General features: G+C 42.3%; 1 protein-coding gene across 1 annotated transcript in view; it reads left to right on the forward strand.

Moving 5' to 3' along the window:
• The window catches only part of LOC126176750 (juvenile hormone esterase-like), a 128,030-nt gene extending 120,654 nt beyond the window's left edge, over positions 1 to 7,376 (forward strand). Inside the window, exon 10 of the mRNA XM_049923917.1 lies at positions 7,104 to 7,376. Within this exon, the coding sequence (XP_049779874.1) occupies positions 7,104 to 7,272 (169 nt within the window). The 3' untranslated portion in view covers positions 7,273 to 7,376. The remainder of the gene's footprint in view (positions 1 to 7,103) is intronic.
• Positions 7,377 to 21,711: the final 14,335 nt, after the last annotated feature.

The following is a 21,711-nucleotide window of genomic DNA, read 5'->3' on the forward strand; positions in this document are numbered from 1 at the left end:
CACTCTGGCTTTATTAGTGACGTGGTGCTATCGCAAATGAGTGTGCTACATCAGATCAATTTTCTCGAGATTGGTGACTGACAGATACTTCTTCCGAAGTCTAAAGAAAAATTCAATATGTCTGCTAAATTTCATACGCAACAAAATATTACGTAATATGCACCAAACGCAAAATCATAGCGAACTCTGTTTTTCATTGCTCACTTTTCCGAATTTTTTTGGAGTGTCTTACTTTCACGTAAATACCACAATAACTATGACCATTAACGAATTGTGGGCACATCATCATGCACCTGACATACAATGCTATAAGTATAGCAAAAATGAATTTTTCTGCCGAATAGTTTCTGTTAAATCGTTTGAGAAAGATTGCAGCAAGTGCGCCTCGATTCTGTAATCGCTGACCGGACGAAAAGTGGAAAACTCTTATCGGCCTTCCCCTCTGAATAAACGAATGAACTCGCCCAACACTTTATATGAAAACTAGTCACTGCGCATCGGCCATCGTATCCCGCACGAGTTCTAGACGTCGAAGGGCGGTCTGAACTAGTGTCATCTTTACTTCCGTCCGGCCATTTTTAAACGATGTGAACGATTCGTAACACCGAGTACGGCTTAAGCACTCAATTACTGTAGGCTTCGTGCATCATTTGGTGTGTCTCTGTAAAGGATGTCTTCAGTTTCATGCGAAATTTAAGGCAGACGCGTTGCTCCTCTAACTGTGCCCTCTCGAAATTCACGAACTGTGAGCCGCAACGCTCTACTCAGTACAGCACTGAACAATAACCAACAGACATACAACACTGATATTTCCGGCAGTTGCACATTAAACACAGGCGTGAGTAGGGATGCCAGCAGCATTTCGTTCCAACACACCACTGACGCGAAATTACGAATGTTCCGGAATTTTTTGAATAGACCTTGTGTATCCACATTTTATGCGTCTATGTCAAAAAATTCATCTAATGAATAAAAGAATTTTTCAAGTAAATGTATCGTTCATTTATTTTTAAATGATGATTTGTTACTACGTGGGCGTCTGATAGAGTTTGACAGTGAATTAAAAATTTTAACACTGGAGTTCTGTACACCTTTCTGCGCCCGAGCTAGATTTCCGTTTTGTTCTTCAAGGACTTGGTTCGTTTCCGGAGGTATATGGCACCAGATGTCAACCCACAGGTCACGCACTTTCTTTGTGGAACGGATGTGTGTCCCATCCATTTCAGACTGGGCGAACTGGTGGCCAAGACGTCAAAGTGAGTTTCCTATCATGCTCGTCAAACCAATGAAGCATGTTTCCGGAATCGTGGCACGGACACATATCTGGCTGGGAGTCAGGAAAGACGTCAAGCATGCTTGAAGCGATGCACTTGATTCATAATAATGTTCACATAGCTGGTATATTCGATTAGTGCAGGATCCATGGAAGCTCAAGGCAATGTCACACATAGTACAGGGTGTCCATAATTAAAGTTCTAGTTTCAAATCGCTGTAGAAAGAGAACCCCAGTTCAGACTGACGTCAGTTTGAAGAGCATATTATTATAATGTCCATTTGAGCAGCAAATACTGTTACTGACACAGGGGAAAACGTCATGAAAAAAAAATTTAACGAAAATTTGACCAATAGATGGTGCTGTAAGCGTCAGAATACGCACACCAACAGACGCGCGGCACACGGCTGTTCCTCAGTTTGCGTCAGACACCCAACGTGAGTGTCTCCAAGAAGGATTGTGCGCTGCTGGTAGGGCTCTTTTACAAGAACGGTGATCAGAGTGCACTAGCCCTGCAGAAGTTCCGGACAATCAAGGTATAAGAAAGGCATTGGTCCTACGTCTGCTAAGGGTCTGGTGGAAATGATTACAAAATTCGAAAAGACAGGTTATTTCGAAGTGCAGTGTTGCAGAAGGAGAAAGGCCACAGCGTTGCAGAACGGGTTCAAGTGGTAGTGTGCTGACATGCAGTGCGCAGGGAATTTCCAGAACGTTGGACATACCAGCGAGCAGGGCGCATAAAATCTACGATACATCCTCCATCGGTGTCCATGCAAAAGCCACCTACACTACTGGCCATTAAAATTGCTACACCACGAAGATGACGTGCTACAGACGCGAAATTTAACCGACAGGAAGAAGATGCTGTGATATGCAAATTATTAGCTTTTCAGAGCATTCACACAAGGTTGGCGCCGGTGGCGACACCTACAACGTGCTGACATGAGAAAAGTTTCCAACCGATTTCTCATACACAAACAGCAGTTGACCGGCGTTGCCTGGTGAAACGTTGTTGTGATGCCTCGTGTAAGGAGGAGAAATGCGTACCATCACGTTTCCGACTTTGATAAAGGTCCGATTGTAGCCTATCACGACTGCGGTTTATCGTATCGCGACATTGCTGCTCGCGTTGGTAGAGATCCAATAACTGTTAGCAGAATGTGAAATCGGTGGGTTCAGGAGGGTAATACCGAACGCCGTGCTGGATCCCAACGTCACTAGCAGTCGAGATGACAGGCATCTTATCCGCATGGCTGTAACGGATCGTGCAGCCACGTCTCGATCCATGAGTCAACAGATGGGGACGTTTGAAAGACAACAACCATCTGTACGAACAGTTCGACGACGTTTGCAGCACCATGGACTGTCAGCTCGGAGACCATGGCTGCGGCTACCCTTGACGCTGCATCACAGACAGGAGCGCCTGTGATGGTGCACTCAACGACGAACCTGGGTGCACGAATGGCAAAACGTCATTTTTTCGGATGAATCCAGCTTCTGTTTACAGCATCATGATGGTCGCATCCGTGTTTGGCGACATCGCGGTGAAAGTACATTGGAAGTGTGTATTCGTCATCGCCATACTGTCGTATCACCCGGCGTGATGGTATGGGGTGCCATTGGTTACACGTCTCGGTCACCTCTTGCTCGCATTGACGGTACTTTGAACAGTGGACGTTACATTTCATACGTTTTACGACCCGTGGCTCTACCCTTCATTCGATCACTGCAGTTCTGCGGATCGACATGTCCACAGAATGTTCCATAGGCATTCATTGTCCAGTTCCTTGCGAGCATGAAATCTTCGAGTCAACGTTTGTCTTGCCAGCAGGTCAGCAGGAAGCAACTCCCGAACATACACTACTGGCCATTAAAACTCGATCACTGCGAAACCCTACATTTCAGCAGGATAATGCGCGACCGCATGTCGTAGGTCCTGTACGGGCCTTTCTGGATACAGAAAACGTTCGACTGCTGCCCTGGTCAGCACATTCTCCAGATCTCCCACCAACTGAAAACGTCTGGTCAATGGTGGCCGAGCAACTGGCTCGTCACAATACGCCAGTCACTACTTTTGATGAACTGTGGTATCGTGCTGAAGCTGCCTGGGCAGCTGTACCTGTACACGCCATCCAAGCTCTGTTTGACTCAATTCCCAGGCGTATCAAGGCCGTTATTACGGCCAGAGGTGGTTGTTCTGGGTACTGATTTCTCAGGATCTATGCACCCAAATTACGTGAAAATGTAATCACATGTCCGTTCTAGTATAATATATTTGTCCAATGAATACCCGTTTATCATCTGCATTTCTTCTTGGTGTAGCAATTTTAATGGCCAGTAGTGTATGTTCGGGAGTTGCTTCCTGCTGACCGGCTGGCAAGACAAACGTTGACTCGAAGATTTCATGCTCGCAAGGAACTGGACAATGAATGCCTATGGAACATTCTGTGGACAGACGAAGCCCGTTTCCATCTCCAGGCACATGTCGATCCGCAGAACTGCAGAATATGAGCAATGGAAAATCCGCACGTATATCAACCGGTACCAATTCATTCCACAGAGGTGACTTTCTGGTGTGGGTTGACGGCATCGTTTATCGTAGGGCCGTATTTTTTCTAGGAGACGAGTCATGCAGGTTCCGTTACTTGTATCGTCACTGGTAAACGCTAAGAGAGTCTTTTGTGCACCAGCGTCATTCCAAACACTTGAAGAGCGCGGATGTGTGGGTAGGATCATCCTTATACAAGATGGCTCTTCTCCGCACATTGCACAGCCGGTCAAGAGGCTGCTTCAAACGCATTTCCGGAATGTCATTTCCCTACAGCCCGGCCGACCAGACCGCCTGATCTTAATCCGTGTGACTTCTTGCTGTGGCTTTATTTGAAAGATGTTGCTGTAATGTAATAAAATAAAAATAGTTGTGACTCTTTTTCTTTAGTATCAGTGTAATTTAATAGAATGAATATCAGCCGTGACTTTTGTAAAAAAGAAACACACATTAATGTAATGGCTCAGTATAAAAGAGAAATAACTAATGTATGAATATTATTAACAGTGTAATACGTTGTTTAATTTAGCCCGACGCGTATAAGTACTCAGTAAACTAGCTCAGTTCTCAGGGGTTAGGGAATTGTAAATACTCATTTGTTAACTATTAAAACACCACAGATAATCCTCAAGACTTGTTGCAACCCTTGTCAACAGTACGAGCAGCCCTTAGCGGCTCGCCATCTGACAAGTGTTCATGACGTCGCCTTTTCGGCTGAGATATGTGACTTGTAAGTACTGCATCTTTTCGAGTCAGTAAAAACTTTAATTTTATTAATGTACTATATACCTAATGTTTTAGTACAGTTAGTCTAATTCTGAAGACGACGCTCATAGTAGCGTCGAAACCAGGTCAATTTTCGACTTAGTATTCGTGAGCGAGGGCTTATTTGTTACAATATAATTCTGACACGGTCACTGAACCTTAGCAGCTATGTTCAAAGTGAATCTCATTAAATTATTTGCAGCGGCCGCGAAGTTCGTAGAATACGAAAGAAAGGTTTAGTTTTCTAACCGGCGGCATGTCTCGACGATGACCTAAAAGAAAGTTCTTAATTATTTTTTAAGGTGGCGCTTAACAATGAAGAATTTCTGTTAAGGCCCATGTCTACTCTAGACAAGCAAGGTTTAGGTTTAGAAATGATTTCAACACGGACACAATTTTTAAGTCACAAACAACTCTATTTTCAGTTTTGTTAGTAACTTACATTGGCTGATACAGCAAGATGAGCCTTCATTAAACACTCCTTACGGTTAGCTTCCAGATCATAAGGCAAGAAGAAGAATAGTAATGACAAAAGAGGTCTCAATTCTATGGAATAGACATACATTGTAACATAATCTGTTGTTCCTTGGTGAAACTCGCAAGTTACTCATACAATACTTATTGTAAAAACATGTAATCTATACATTTCAGATTCATGTCCACTCAGGAGAAACAGTGCATTGCGTTCAGTGCTCCAATTACGAACGTAGCTGAACTGAAGGCACACATTGCGCAACGTATTCTGAACGTGTTCCCTGAGACATTCCGATCTGTTGTGGAACCCCGGCCGGAATGGCCGAGCGGTTCTAAGCGCTACAGTCTGGAACCGCGCGATCGCTACAGTCGCAGGTTCGAATCCTGCCTCGGGCATGGATGTGTGTGATGTCCGTAGGTTAGTTAGGTTTAAGTAGTTCTAAGTTCTAGGGGACTGATGACCTCAGAAGTTAAGTCCCATAGTGCTCAGAGCCATTTGAACCATTTTTTTGTTGTGGAACATGCTGTTTGCCGATTTCAACTTGGGACAAAAAACGGTGGATAGCATACTGAAGATGTCTTGCGCCAATCACACGACAATTATACACCGATGTCATTTTGCTTTTTAGGGGTGTTTGGCGTCACGACAATTAAAAACGGATTTTTCCCACCCGACTAAAACTACCACAAGTGTTGACTGCTTTTATTGTCCAGTCAGGCACACCAAACAATACGCGTGGTGTAATGTCCAACTCAAATCATAGCCATCATATTGCCATTCATCTGCCATTTGTAGTCAACCCCATTTGCGTTAGGAAAAAAAATGTTCAAATGTGTGTGAAATCTTACGGGACTTAACTGCTAAGGTCATCAGTCCCTAAGCTTACACACTACTTAACCTAAATTATCCTAAGGACAAACACACACACCCATGCTCGAGGGAGGACTCGAACCTCCGCCGGGACCAGCCGCACAGTCCATGACTGCAGCGCCTGAGACCGCTCGGCTAATCCCGCGTGGCTTGCGTTAAGACCCTTACAACGCCATCTATTGGTAAAATTTTGTTAAAATTTTTTTGCTCTATGAATTTTCCCCTTGCGTCAACAATATGCCTTTCAAATTTGACGTCATTCTGAGCAGTGGTTCTCTTGTACATAGTTTGAATAATTTGGACACCCTGTGTAAGGCTGCTCCCACCGGCCAGAATCCGTGGCACCGTGCACGTTTCGGGCAGTTTTTCGCCTGGGTGCCAGTGTATACGGACACTGCCGTCGACCTGGTGTAACACGAAACCTGATTCATCCGACCAGACGATATTTTCCATTGATTCACGGTACATTCTCGATTAAACTGTCTCTGCTGCAATCGCAATTGACGAAATGATTGGGTCAACACGGGAACACGTAGGGGTCGTCTACCGCGGAACCCGATACTCAGTAACGTGCTCTCAACGGTGTCCTCAAAAGTACTTGTGCCTGTACCAGCATTGTAATCTGTCGATAGACCTGCCGATTATCGCTTATTCTGCCTTAAGGGTGGGCAAGCCTCCGACTTACATGCTCTCTGATGATACGTGGAGTTCACATAACTTGATTCCTACTTCTTGTTTCACCGACCACTCTCCGTAAGAGCCCCCGACCAGCTGAACCGATTCCGAGATGTTCGTCCCCAGGCCTTGAACCATAATCTGCCGTTTGTCAAAGTGACTTATGTCAATGGACTTCCGAGTTATCATCCGAAATAGTACCTACAATGATTCCCCACTCGTCTCTGTTCCACTTATATTCTTATATACAGTACCGCACCACGTGCTCGCAAGCCTGCAACTCCTCCAGGCGGCATTTTATCTCTCAGTGCGTAGTGGGCATAATGTTTTGGATCATTAGTGTAGGCCTATATGTTCTCGAAGGGTACACATACATAATTTTCATCTAATAACTCAGAACATGACAGCGAACAAGCAAAAGATATACTATAGACAAGTAAAAATGTTTGGTGTCGGTATGTGAGCGCTATTTGCTAACTGTACGCATTTTTGCACAGAAATCCAACTCCGGAAGCGGATCCTGTCATCTGGGAGCCCTATGACAACGTGACCCGCAGCTACATGCTCATGCAGTCCATTTTCTCTCTCGCCAGCAACAAGGACGCAGAGAGGATGGATTTCTGGCACGAAAACGTGCCACTGCAGCCTTACGCCGGCATTTTCTGAGAGTACATGAACAAAAAAGCACCAGCGACTCTTTCTACAGCCCAAAGGAAAACAAACAATTTCAGTTGAGCTATTCCAGAATAAAACTCTTTCATTTTATTAAATATGTTGATTTCTATGTTAAGTAACTCACTGATTCGAAATAGCGTTGATCTCTATGTTAAGTAACTCATTGATTCGAAATAGCACGAATAAGCTGAATGGAGGGAAACTAGTAGTTGACTTTTTCAATATGGAAGATAAATAACTTAAATGGTTGCAACACAGTGTAATATATCAACAGTAAAATAATAGCAGATGGGCATTTCCAGTAACAAAAGCAAGGGAATTTTCAGATCCAGAAGTGAAACTTCTTGCAGCTAAAATGTGTGGCCTATAACCAGGTATGATATCGGAGCTGACTACATATTTTTCAGAGGATGGGGATCTTACAAATTCGAGTTTTCCCATTAAGTGAAAAACTTGGAAAGAGATTTTTGTTCGGTAAGAAATTTTAAAATTAAGATAATGAGTACTGTCTTCAATAGTGAATGTGCTTGGAGAAAGAATGGAGATGCGATGCAATTAGAGTTTACAGTGACATCTGGTGTCGCTCTGGAAGCGACCTCTGCAGCGTCTGAATGGTTGCGAGTTACTGTTACTGTCTGACTGGGATACCAAATCTCCCTGCCTCTCAGTCAGCCCATAGGGAGGAGATGGACTGGATGAAAGCTAGACTGTCGACGAGGAGTGGGACCTATTGAAGTCCTCACGAGAAGCACTTGTATGAAAGGCACTGTTAGCCACTGAGCGTCCACTGCAACTAAAGGTCAAAGTATATGAATGCGTCGTGTCTCTTCTTTTGGACACGTCCAAAAGAACAAAGACCACACAGAACCAAATGGTTCAAATGGCTCTAAGCACTATGGGACTTAACATCTGAGGTCATCAGTCCCCTAGACTTAGAACTACGTAAACCTAACTAACATAAGCACATCACACACATCCATACCCGAGGCAGGATTCGAACCTGCGACCATAGCAGCAGCGCGGTTCCGGACTGAAGCGCCTAGAACCGATCGGCCACAGCGGCCGGCACACAGAACCCGCAGCTGTGAAAAATACACTCCTGGAAATTGAAATAAGAACACCGTGAATTCATTGTCCCAGGAAGGGGAAACTTTATTGACACATTCCTGGGGTCAGATACATCACATGATCACACTGACAGAACCACAGGCACATAGACACAGGCAACAGAGCATGCACAATGTCGGCACTAGTACAGTGTATATCCACCTTTCGCAGCAATGCAGGCTGCTATTCTCCCATCGAGACGATCGTAGAGATGCTGGATGTAGTCCTGTGGAACGGCATGCCATGCCATTTCCACCTGGCGCCTCAGTTGGACCAGCGTTCGTGCTGGACGTGCAGACCGCGTGAGACGACGCTTCATCCAGTCCCAAACATGCTCAATGGGGGACAGATCCGGAGATCTTGCTGGCCAGGGTAGTTGACTTACACCTTCTAGAGCACGTTGGGTGGCACGGGATACATGCGGACGTGCATTGTCCTGTTGGAACAGCAAGTTCCCTTGCCGGTCTAGGAATGGTAGAACGATGGGTTCGATGACGGTTTGGATGTACCGTGCACTATTCAGTGTCCCCTCGACGATCACCAGTGGTGTACGGCCAGTGTAGGAGATCGCTCCCCACACCATGATGCCGGGTGTTGGCCCTGTGTGCCTCGGTCGTATGCAGTCCTGATTGTGGCGCTCACCTGCACGGCGCCAAACACGCATACGACCATCATTGGCACCAAGGCAGAAGCGACTCTCATCGCTGAAGACGAGACGTCTCCATTCGTCCCTCCATTCACGCCTGTCGCGACACCACTGGAGGCGGGCTGCACGATGTTGGGGCGTGAGCGGAAGACGGCCTAACGGTGTGCGGGACCGTAGCCCAGCTTCATGGAGAGGGTTGCGAATGGTCCTCGCCGATACCCCAGGAGCAACAGTGTCCCTAATTTGCTGGGAAGTGGCGGTGCGGTCCCCTACGGCACTGCGTAGGATCCTACGGTCTTGGCGTGCATCCGTGCGTCGCTGCGGTCCGGTCCCAGGTCGACGGGCACGTGCACCTTCCGCCGACCACTGGCGACAACATCGATGTACTGTGGAGACCTCACGCCCCACGTGTTGAGCAATTCGGCGGTACGTCCACCCGGCCTCCCGCATGCCCACTATACGCCCTCGCTCAAAGTCCGTCAACTGCACATACGGTTCACGTCCACGCTGTCGCGGCATGCTACCAGTGTTAAAGACTGCGATGGAGCTCCGTATGCCACGGCAAACTGGCTGACACTGACGGCGGCGGTGCACAAATGCTGCGCAGCTAGCGCCATTCGACGGCCAACACTGCGGTTCCTGGTGTGTCCGCTGTGCCGTGCGTGTGATCATTGCTTGTACAGCCCTCTCGCAGTGTCCGGAGCAAGTATGGTGGGTCTGACACACCGGTGTCAATGTGTTCTTTTTTCCATTTCCAGGAGTGTATTATGTAAAGTGAAGGTGGAGGGGGAGAATGGAAAGGAAAAAACTCATGACTTCCGTTTTATGTGGAGTCAGTGGCGGCGAGTGAAAAATGTGTGTTGGGTCAATCTTCAAGCCCGGGTTGAACACTAAGCCCAAGAATGCATCAAGGAGTCAGCTGACCAGACTCAGTGTTGAACGCACTTACGCAGTCATCTTGGTAGGCCCCTTGGCAGACCCACATTTCTCCCTAGCGCAATCTATCTGCAGTCACCGTTCATGTCTTCCATGTTCGCTATTTTGAAATTCCTGCAGGATTTCGGACATGATTGCGAATTTGCATTGAAAGTCATGGATTCATAGCCCATTGAGGCAACTCATTTATATTAATGCGTTGTGTCTGTTTTTCTGGACACGTAAAGACATAATCTGCGCAGTTGCGCTGAACACTGTCTGGGTGGTGCAGTGCCTAGGAAGCAGAAGATGGTGCGTTCGACGCCCGGTCCGGCCACATTTTCACTCAGCGCCACTTACTCTGCATAACGCCCCGATGCAGCCGATATCACGAGTTCCTCCCATTTCCTTTTCTCCCTCTCCACCTTCAATTTACATAAAAGGTCAAAGACTACAGTGGCGCTGTCATGTGCTAAAATGTATACAGTGGCTCTATCTCCATTGGCGTTCATACCTTCCATGGGGAGTTGCTTTCATCCTGCGGCAACAGAAGACGAGTTGTCAGTGGGTTTGAGGGTGCAGGTCTTAACAGTGATGCAGCAAGTCCGGCAGCAGTATGAAACTTGCTCTTGACATGGAGGGTAGAGGTGACCACTGGTAGTCAAGGACTCAGCTGGTTTTGCACGAGCTCCAGGATTTTGCCTTGACCTGTGATGGAGGACATCTGTCAGTGCTCAGTAGTCATCGTCTAAGTGGTTATTGCTATATAAGAAGTAGTAGTACCAGTAGAAGTAAGAGTAGGAGTACAACAGTGTTAAATGGAAATTTGTCCACGAATTGTATGCAGTATCTGGAAGGTCAAAAATCTGTATTAGAAAGTAATGACGAGTTTGCCATTAGTTATGTACTCATGAGTGAAGTTATTATCTGTATTTCAGGAGAAGAGACACGTTTTTCTTTTCTTTCTTTTGCTACTGTTGTGGCAACTGTAGTATGTAACAAACTTCAGTCCACAGACTGTAAAATTATGGGGTGGGGCAAAAATCATTGCCCATCATAGTGCATGGAAAACATTAAAGTAATCTTGATTGTTTGTGATAATTACAGATACTAATACCAGAATGCACTACTGTATTTTTATAATGATCATAATTATAATCAGTAATTATTCATATAAACACTAGGGTGCATTCTATTAAATCAAAACATCTCTGACATTGTTCATTGTTGGTTCTAACCTGTTCTGAAGATGTTTTATGAAGAAGAATCATGTTTTGCTTTAAAAAGGAGGTACAAACATGGTTATAATTTAATAATAAATGAGTGAAATAATAATTTCTACACTGTTCCATCTACAAGGAAAGCTATCTACAATTTATGGAAACTTTCTGAGAAAAGTGGATCTACCGTGCAATTTCCGCAGGTCACGTGGACCATGAATAAGTGATAAAACTAAGATTAAAGTTTTACAAAGAGTTATCCAGAGTCCTAAAAAATCTACTCGCAGACAGTCTCTCGAACAGGATGTTTCTAGATCTTCTGTGCAGAGAATTTTACATAAAGCCAAATTCGAACATTACATACCTCGTCTCATACAAGGGCTACTGGAAGACAATCGTCATCGTAGGCTTCAATTTTGGGAGACATTGTTAAACGAATTAAGAGAAACAGTTCGAGAAATAATGTTATATATCATCCTGTAGCATCAGTAAAGTGTTAACGTTGTTTCAGAATACCAGGTGTTTTTTTTTTAAAGTTAAGTAATGATCGGTAGTGACTTTTGGCCCACTCTGGATATGTATCTAAATTTTCTGGAAGAATGTAACTCTATCTCCCACGACCTTGGGAGCGGTGGCAGAGGGGAGGGGGGGAGACATGATTAACATAGATATGTCACCGCTGCCACTATAAAAGTCACAATACAGTCAGCTCTCATGAACTGAATTTTTTAAATTTTTTAATTATTTGAAAATAATCTACATCCCTCTCTGAAAAGTATTTCGTAATTTGGCCCAATGAAAGTGCAATGTGGCAGTCCATTTAAAATAATCAATTACTTATAGCAATAGCAAACACAAGAAATTATTTTCTCCTTTAAAGCTGTAACTAATTGTAATTTCTCGAAAAAGGCAAACTGGCTTATGAAAAATAGAAGCTTTCCCATAACTAGAATAAATTACAAATATTATTCATACAATGTCAAAACTTTTTATTAACTTGGGAGCTCCAAACAAATGTTATTCGATGTTCATATCCTAATGTATCTCTCTCTTCTTCTCACCAAAAGAACCTCGGACTTCAGTAATAATCGTATTGTCACAAAGCTAAACTAAAAGATATTTTTTATTAATGACACAGATGCCATAGGTTTTAAAACTGTCTGATTCCTTTTTAAGTTTTTCACTCACTCACAGATGTTGCACATGTCTTACGCCATTGTTTTTTCTTTCACATGCATATGGCACTTGCTTCATCTAACCTATCCCTTCCAAAGGAAACCAAAGAAAAATTTGGAGAAGGAATTAAAGATCAGGGAGAAAAAATAAAAATCTTGAGTTTGCCAGTGATATTTCAATTCTGTCAGAGGACTTGGAAGATCAGATTAACAGAATGGACAGTATCCTGAAAGCAGGATATAAGATGCACATCAATAAAAGCAAACAAAAATAATAGAATGTAGTCAAATTAAATCAGGTGATGCTGAGGGAATAAGATAAGGAGGTGCGATGAGTTTTGATATTTGGGCAGCAAAGTAACTGTTGTGGCCAAAGTACAGAAGATATAAAATGTAGACTGGCAATGGCAAGAAAAGCGTTTGTGAACAGAAATTTGTTAACATAGAATATAGATTTAAGAGTTAGGAAGTCTTTTATGAAACTATTATCTGGGGTGTAGGCATGTATGGAAGTGAAACACAAGATGGTTAACACCTTGAACAAGAAGAGAATAGATGCTTCTGAAATCTGGTGCTACAGAAGAATACGGATCAGATGAATGAATTGCTTATTTAACAAAGAAGTCATGAATAGAATTAGAGAGAACTGAAATTTGTGGCACAACTTTACTTAAGAAGGGATCAGTTGATAGGACACATTTTGGGTCACCGGTTTAGTTTGGAGGGTAGTGTGTAAAAGCAGTCATCAGGTTGAAGACCACAACAACACTCTCATTAGCAACACTAACATTTTAATGGAAAATATCACTAATGCTTCCTTCTTTACCTCAACTTTGTTCCTTTCAGTAATATCTTTAATACAGACTAGAGCTACTTGGAACACTGACTCTTATGAGTCCTTGATTTCTTCCCATAGCCCTCCCCTAATGAGGTTAACACTTATTCCTGAATCCAAAATTAAGACAACTTTCATTCCAGTAATTTCTCCCATAACAGCTGGCACATTGGTCTCATCTGCACACAATATTTCTCCATAGTTTAACTCTTCCTCTTTCATAAATGCTGTCTGCTGCAAGGGTCTCTGCTCATTCAGTAATGTAATAAATTTCTGTATCACAACACCAATTCCTGGCGCCAATATGCCTTTCCTAAGATCCTACATGTTGTATAAACCTACAGTTTTTCCAGAAATTAGATCTTTTAGTACAGATTCACTTTGGTGCTTCACTGCTATGACTACATAAGGCACTTCATATGAATGAAAAACTTCTTTATTCATCTGCTGTTTTTCTCACTCTGTTTATATGTTCTCACATATATTTTATCTTCTACTTTGAAACATGTTACATTTGCTACCTCATGCAACTTCCAATTGTAATACTCTGGTCTGAATTTTAAATTCTTGTTGATAATTTTGGTGACTGCTCTCATGCCTACTTTCATCTCAATCGGTCTGTTAACTCCCTTAAAAACCATTTCTCCTTCTATATATTCTCCAATGGCTCCTTTCAGTGCTCCTCCTCCGCTATCCTGAGATAGATTATTCAAAATCACTTCAGTTTCCCTCAAATAGCACGACAATAATGCATGGCTCTTGTTGCAACAAGTTTGAAATAACCTTACCAGTTTGTAATGTTATGTGTGCCTCACTGCTTTTTTTCTTTAACTAATTTGTGCCTGATTTTATTCTGAGAAACCCAGTAATGTATATAACTACCGTAAATGTAAATGTGATTAAAAAAGTACTTGAAGTGAAGTGAAGCGCAGCTGAACAGCAAGAAACTCTTTAACGCGCAATCCCCGCAACGAAAGTAATAGAGAATCTTTGAGTATCATCATCATCATCATCATCACCATTTAAGACTGATTATGCCTTTCAGCGTTCAGTCTGGAGCATAGCCCCCCTTATACAGTTCCTCCATGATCCCCTATTCAGTGCTAACATTGGTGCCTCTTCTGATGTTAAACCTATTACTTCAAAATCATTCTTAACCGAATCCAGGTACCTTCTCCTCGGTCTGCCCCGACTCCTCCTACCCCCTACTGCTGAATCCATGAGTCTCTTGGGTAACCTTGCTTCTCTCATGCGTGTAACATGACCCCACCACCTAAGCCTGTTCGCCCTGACTGCTACATCTATAGAGTTCATTCCCAGTTTTTCTTTGATTTCCTCATTGTGGACACCCTCCTGCCATTGTTCCCATCTACTAGTACCTGCAATCATCCTAGCTACTTTCATATCCGTAACCTCAACGTTGTTGATAAGGTAACCTGAATCCACCCAGCTTTCGCTCCCATACAACAAAGTTGGTCGAAAGATTGAACGGTGCACAGATAACTTAGTCTTGGTACTGACTTCCTTCTTGCAGAAGAGAGTAGATCGTAGCTGAGCGCTCACTGCATTAGCTTTGCTACACCTTGCTTCCAGTTCTTTCACTATGTTGCCATCCTGTGAGAATATGCATCCTAAGTACTTGAAACCGTCCACCTGTTCTAACTTTTTTCCTCCTATTTGGCACTCAATTCGTTTATATTTCTTTCCCACTGACATTACTTTCGTTTTGGAGATGCTAATCTTCATACCATAGTCCTTACATTTCTGATCTAGCTCTGAAATATTACTTTGCAAACTTTCAATCGAATCTGCCATCACAACTAAGTCATCCGCATATGCAAGACTGCTTATTTTGTGTTCACATATCTTAATCTCACCCAGCCAGTCTATTGTTTTCAACATATGATCCATAAATAATATGAACAACAGTGGAGACAGGTTGCAGCCTTGTCTTACCCCTGAAACTACTCTGAACCATGAACTCAATTTACCGTCAACTCTAACTGCTGCCTGACTATCCATGTAAAGACCTTTAATTGCTTGCCAAAGTTTGCCTCCTATTCCATAATCTTGCAGAACAGACAATAACTTCCTCCTAGGAACCCGGTCATATGCCTTTTCTAGATCTATAAAGCATAGATACAATTCCCTGTTCCACTCATAACACTTCTCCATTATTTGCCGTAAGCTAAAGATCTGGTCCTGACTACCTCTAAGAGGCCTAAACCCGCACTGATTTTCATCCAATTGGTCCTCAACTAATACACGCACTTTCCTTTCAACAATACCTGAGAAGATTTTACCCACAACGCTGATTAAAGAGATACCTCTGTAGTTGTTACAATCTTTTCTGTTTCCATGTTTAAAGATTGGTGTGATGACTGCTTTTGTCCAATCTGATGGAACCTGTCCCGGCTCCCAGGCCATTTCAATTATCCTATGTAGCCATTTAAGACCTGACATTCCACTGTATTTGATGAGTTCCGACTTAATTTCATCCACTCCAGCCGCTTTATTGCACTGCAATCTATTGACCATTTTTTCCACTTCCTCAAATGTGATCCTATTTCCATCATCATTCCCATCCCATTCTACCTCGAAATCTGAAACATTAGTGATCGCATTTTCACCTACATTGAGCAACTCTTCAAAATATTCCCTCCATCTGCCCAAGGCATCCACAGGATTCACCAGCAGTTTTCCTGACCTGTCCAAAATACTTGTCATTTCCTTCTTACCTCCCTTTCGAAGACTGCTAATTACACTCCAGAATGGTTTTCCAGCAGCTTGACCCATAGTCTCCAACCTGTTTCCAAAGTCTTCCCACGATTTCTTCTTGGATGCTGCAATTATCTGTTTGGCTTTGTTTCTTTCTTCAACATAACTTTCTCTGTCTACCTGGGTTCTGGTATGTAGCCATTTTTGATACGCCTTCTTTTTCCTTTTACAGGCTGCCTTGACTGTATCATTCCACCAAGCTGTTTGCTTCATCCTACTTTTACACACTACTGTTCCAAGACATTCTTTAGCCACTTCTAGTACTGTGTCCCTGTACCTTGTCCATGCCTTTCCCAATGACTGTAATTGACTACATTCAACTAACTGGTACCTTTCTGAGATCGCTGTTATGTACTTGTGCCTGATTTCCTTATCCTGAAGTTTCTCCACTCTTATCCTCCTACATATGGACCTGACCTCCTGCACTTTCGGCCTCACAATCCCAATTTCACTGCAGATTAAATAATGATCAGTGTCATCAAAGTATCCCCTCAATACACGTGTGTCCCTCACAGCCTTCCTGAATTCCTGATCTGTTATTATATAGTCAATGACAGATCTGGTTCCCCTGCCTTCCCAGGTATACCGGTGAATGTTCTTATGTTTAAAAAAGGAGTTCATGATTACTAAGCCCATACTGGCACAGAAATCCAAGAGTTGTTTCCCGTTCCTGTTGGCCTCCATATCCTCTCCAAATTTACCCATAACCTTTTCATACCCTTCTGTTCGATTTCCAATCCTGGCGTTAAAATCACCCATGAGCAGAACACTGTCCTTGCCCTTTACTCTAACAACTACATCACTGAGTGCCTCATAAAAACTATCCATCTTATCTTGATCTGTCCCTTCACAATGTGAATATACTGACACAATCCTAATTTTCTTGCTAGACACTGTCAGATCTATCCACATCAGTCGTTCGTTTACATACCTTATTGCAACTACGCTGGGTTCCATTTCTTTCCTGATGTAAAGCCCTACACCCCATTGTGCTATTCCTGCTTTGACTCCTGACAGGTAGAACTTGTATTCTTCCACTTCCTCTTCTTTCTCACCCCTTACCCGAATGTCACTAACAGCTAAAACGTCCAGCCCCATCTTACTTGCAGCCTCTGCCAGCTCTACCTTCTTCCCAGAGTAGCCCCCATTGATATTAATAGCTCCCCATCTCATTACCATTTGTTTGCCAAGTCGTATCTTAGGAGTCCCTGGTTTGTCAGTTAGAGGTGGGACTCCGTCACCTCCAAAGGTCCGAGGCATTTTGCTCTGATTGTTGCCAGCATCATATTTAAAGTACCAGGGAAGCAGGTTGCTAGCCTTACTTGCCCCGAGTCCCATTGGGTTTTACCCCTAACGGCTGAGGGACTAACCGGTGGATTTGGTAGTCTTTGCCGTATGAGCACAAAGGTGACCACGACTCAGAATATGTCCGAGATGCCCAGCCTTATTCCAAAGTAACTGGTATCCCGACTGTCGGGACCACTTACTTGGCCACTCATACATTGCCCGTGGTTCATGAACTAGGACATGACTACAGGAACCCACACCATGAACCACATCTTTGAGTATGCACTCTAAAAGAAAAGACAGTTGATTTTATTAAAAAAAAGACTGTTAATCTGTATCTTGTGGAAAGAGGACGTGTTGCTTGGCCGTCGCTCAGACATATTGTTACATTTAATGAAAATTGATATTTTAGCGATAAAACCGAGTGAAGTATGTGTAAGAGTTGCCAAACATTTATGTATACAATTTTTCTGGAAGTGAAGAATAGAAATATCTTGTTTTTGGAAAAGGAGGTGAACTTCATTGTCGTCGCCGTCTATCAATCGACATAATTGTAAGTGTACAAAGTTCACTAAAATACAGGAAAAGAAATGCATTCTCTATAGTTTTCATTCAATAAGTAACAACCTTTCATAATTTCTTAATTACAGTAATTGGATTATGTTCTTGTACAATAGTATGGTGCTGAACTCTCACGAAAAGCAGATTTCTGTTTGATCTTACTTACTTACAACAGTGGTCTCTTAGGTATGAAAAGCTACGAAAACTTGGGCTCAAAGCTATCCCCAATACGGCCAAGTAACCTATTTTAAACCTTAAAGAACAATAACTGCCTCCAAATTGCAATACGTCAACAACTGGTGCAGAAGCTGATCATTTAAGGAGGCAGCAACTAAAATTCAGGTACCAGTTACGACTTAAAGTAAAAATCTCAATCAAAAATCAATCTCTCTCTCTCTCTCTCTCTCCAAACACATATATAAATATTGATATTATTATTTTAAAAAAGCCATTTTACATGTTCTTACATTACTTGTTCATGTGGACTCTGAGAATGGAATTTTGAAATCAATACTTGCTTTACTTTGTGTTCCTGTAGGACACTTGCGGGGCGGCGGGTTACTAGTAATAATAGTAATATCTGAAACATTAGAATATTGTTGAATATTGTTCGCCGTCTTTTATGAGAGCCTGCCAACTATTTCTGTGGTCAGACAAAACGCGATGGAGAAAATACTGATCACAGTTCCCAGTCTTCAAGTCCAAATTCTTGTCCAGCCCACTGAAAGAAATGTCTCTATTCTCTATTTGCTCAGCGGGATCAGGACTATGATTATACATGAAGATTTTCAGTTCTAATTGATACATATATTTGGTAAAGTTTCACATGTACAACATTGAAATATTCATTATGTTCATACTGACAGTAAATCTCTCTATCTTAAACAGCACTATGAGCAGTTCAGAGGCGAACTCTATGGTAAGTTCCTACTAAATTGTCTTTCCCCCTGACGACTGATAATCAAAATAAATGCTCGCCAGAAAAGTGGAAAGTAATTGTCACCACTTGCCACATGGATTTGTTAACATTACGGGCAGCACACTAACAGTTACTTCTGCATAATCAAAGCGATCCAGGATGGTGTACAGTCCTCATGAGTTCACTTTCTACTATTACTGAAAATAAGCATTTTGTAACAGCCTGTCTCTGACGTCAGCTGGGGCAGCGCGCATTCCGAGGTTTGACTGATGCGGATCTTACAGTGGTTGGGTGCAAAGTGGCACCTAGTCTTGCCTCTCGGCTGTATTTATATATGTGGTGCAACGGACGGCCAAGGGAACACCTTTTGTCATCTGCCCTATGCACACGGTAGCAGTCTCTAAACGGCTGCTTTCTCGGACACACAATATTTAATAACTATGTTATGAATCAACTAAGAATCTTCGTAATTTTTGCATGGAAGTAGGTAAGTTGGTTAAAATCACAGAAAACGTTTTAGCTCGCCTGCATTAAAACTTTGCCTTCTAGAATTTGCAGAATGTAACCCATAGTAGAACATGACCCCTGAACTACAACTTTAAAGAGATCTTGTATTTGTTATTATTTACATCCAGGTCTTGAAACTTATTGTAGCTCTATTATTTAACAGGTTTTATCATGTGCTGTAACCAAAACTTTCTAGCATTAATATAACAGATACTTAATATACTACAAATAAGGACACTTTTGTTTCAAATTTAGTTTTCATTAAATTACTCGAAAACTATTAGAGGTAGCTTAAAGGGCTCACATAGTTATTATTTTTGTGTTGAACTGAAGCGTCATACAAATTTTCACATTTCTAAGTCTGATATTTAGCGCCTCCAATTTTTCTTAAAAACGAGGATTATGACCAAAATATTTTTTTAATCATATTGAGACTTGTACCATTTAATTTTGACTTACATCTGCACATTATGACCAATTTTTGGCTTCCTAGCTTTATTATTTAGCACCACTTAGTTTTTTCTTAAAACGATGTATTCAGTTAAAATATTGACTTGTGTGCCACACATAGACGCATTTTGGTGACATGGTGCTATCTGCAGTGAACTGGGGTAAGTCCCTGCACACTCGCTCGCCTCTGCATCTCTCAAACGATATAGCGCTTGTTTCGCCACAAACTCCTTAAATATTTGTGTCATAGATTGTAGATCATTGTCTCACAGTAGTTTCAATAGCTTCCCCGCTTTGGCAAAATATTAGTTTCCAAGAAGGTGATGTTACCTTTCCTATATCTCTCAGTACCAGAAAAACTTATACTTTTCCTTGTCCTCATGATATTAGTCTGTAGAAATGAATTTCTACCAAGTATCACAAATTTTTTGCACAGTTGAATAACATGGATGCTTAACTTTGTACGTCCTCCACTTTACTTTACATCATAGCTCACAAGTGTGGATTATTTTTTGTCATTACTGTTCATCCCTTTAAAGTAATGATAGTTCTTTAAATGTCTGAAACATTTTCTGTAGTCAGATGGTCATACCCATTATGAACATATTTGATTGAAGAAATCGAAAATTCAGATGGGACACATAACTTCCACTGATGCACTCCAGGCCTTTGATTCCTGACCAGTATTTCTGTGTGTCATATGAATTTTTCCTTGTAATTGCGTCTTCAGGTAGAATCTGACAATCTTCTTAATACTTCCACAATCCAGAGGTCTTCCCTTTGTTTCCATTTGTTTCTCTTTGTCTAATTCTTTTATTTCTATACTGCAGTCCACCCCTCTCAAAAAAATCCTTTTGTCTTAGCAGATTTTGCTCACAATCTGATATTCTCTCACAGTCCAACGGTAAGATGAGACAGTCTATTTGAATACAATGTTTATTCCCTCTCTGATAGCGAATGCTGAGGTTAAACTCTTGTGAAAACAATGTCCATCGAATGAGATGGCTGTTTGCCTTTCATCAAAATGTGCAACGGCTCAGTGGTCAGCATTAATGACCACTTTATATGTAGGCAGTACTTCTTACAAATTCATACAACTGCTAACGTATTTCTCTCTATGGTCGTATATCTCCACCCACGAAGTGAGTAGTCTACTAGCAAAAGCTATTGTTCTTCATATTACTTGATTTTCTAATTCCTCAATTTGATAGATCGCTGAAGAACCTACAAGCATGTGCTTGTGAGTTGTTACTGCAGAATACTTACCTGATATTGTAACAGTCTATGGATCCCCTCTAGGAAACGTTCAGTTATTTATGAGAAATCAAGGTGCATTATTGAGCTACCTGCCAAACAAGAGGAATCAGTTAATGGTTTGTGGAGATTTCAATGTAGATTTCTTAAAAGATGCAGACTGGAAAAATAAAACAGAATTATTACTCGTATGTTTCAGTCTAATTTCATTAATCAGTTTTTCCAACTCATGTGCAGCAAATAGTAGGCCACAGATTGATAAAATTTCTATGGGCAGTGCTCAGGCTGAAACAATTAATACGTACTCAGAATGAGATTTTAACTCTGCATCAGAGTGTGTGCTGATACGAAACTTCCTGGCAGATTAAAACTGTGTGCCACACCGAGACACGAACTCGGAACCTTTGCCTTTCCCAGGCAAGTGCTCTACCATCTGAGCCACCGAAGCACGACTCACGACCTGTCCTCACAGCTCCAGTTCTGCCAGTACCTATTCTCCTACCTTCCAAACTATACAGAAGTTCTTCTGCGAACCTCGCAGAACCAGCACTCCTGGAAAAAGGATATTCTGGAGACATGGCTTAGCCACAGTCTGAAGGATGTTTGTAGAATGAAATTTTCACTCTGCAGCGTAGTGTGCGCTGATATGAAACTTCTGGGCAAATTAAAGTTTGGAAGGTAGGAGACGAGGTACTGGTAGAATTGAAGCTGTGAAAACGGGTGTTGAGTCGTGCTTGGGTAGCTCAGATGCTAGAGTACTTGCCCACAAAAGGCAC

The sequence above is a fragment of the Schistocerca cancellata genome, chromosome 3 (genome assembly GCF_023864275.1).
Source record: "Schistocerca cancellata isolate TAMUIC-IGC-003103 chromosome 3, iqSchCanc2.1, whole genome shotgun sequence".
Classification (NCBI taxonomy): Eukaryota; Metazoa; Arthropoda; class Insecta; order Orthoptera; family Acrididae; genus Schistocerca; species Schistocerca cancellata.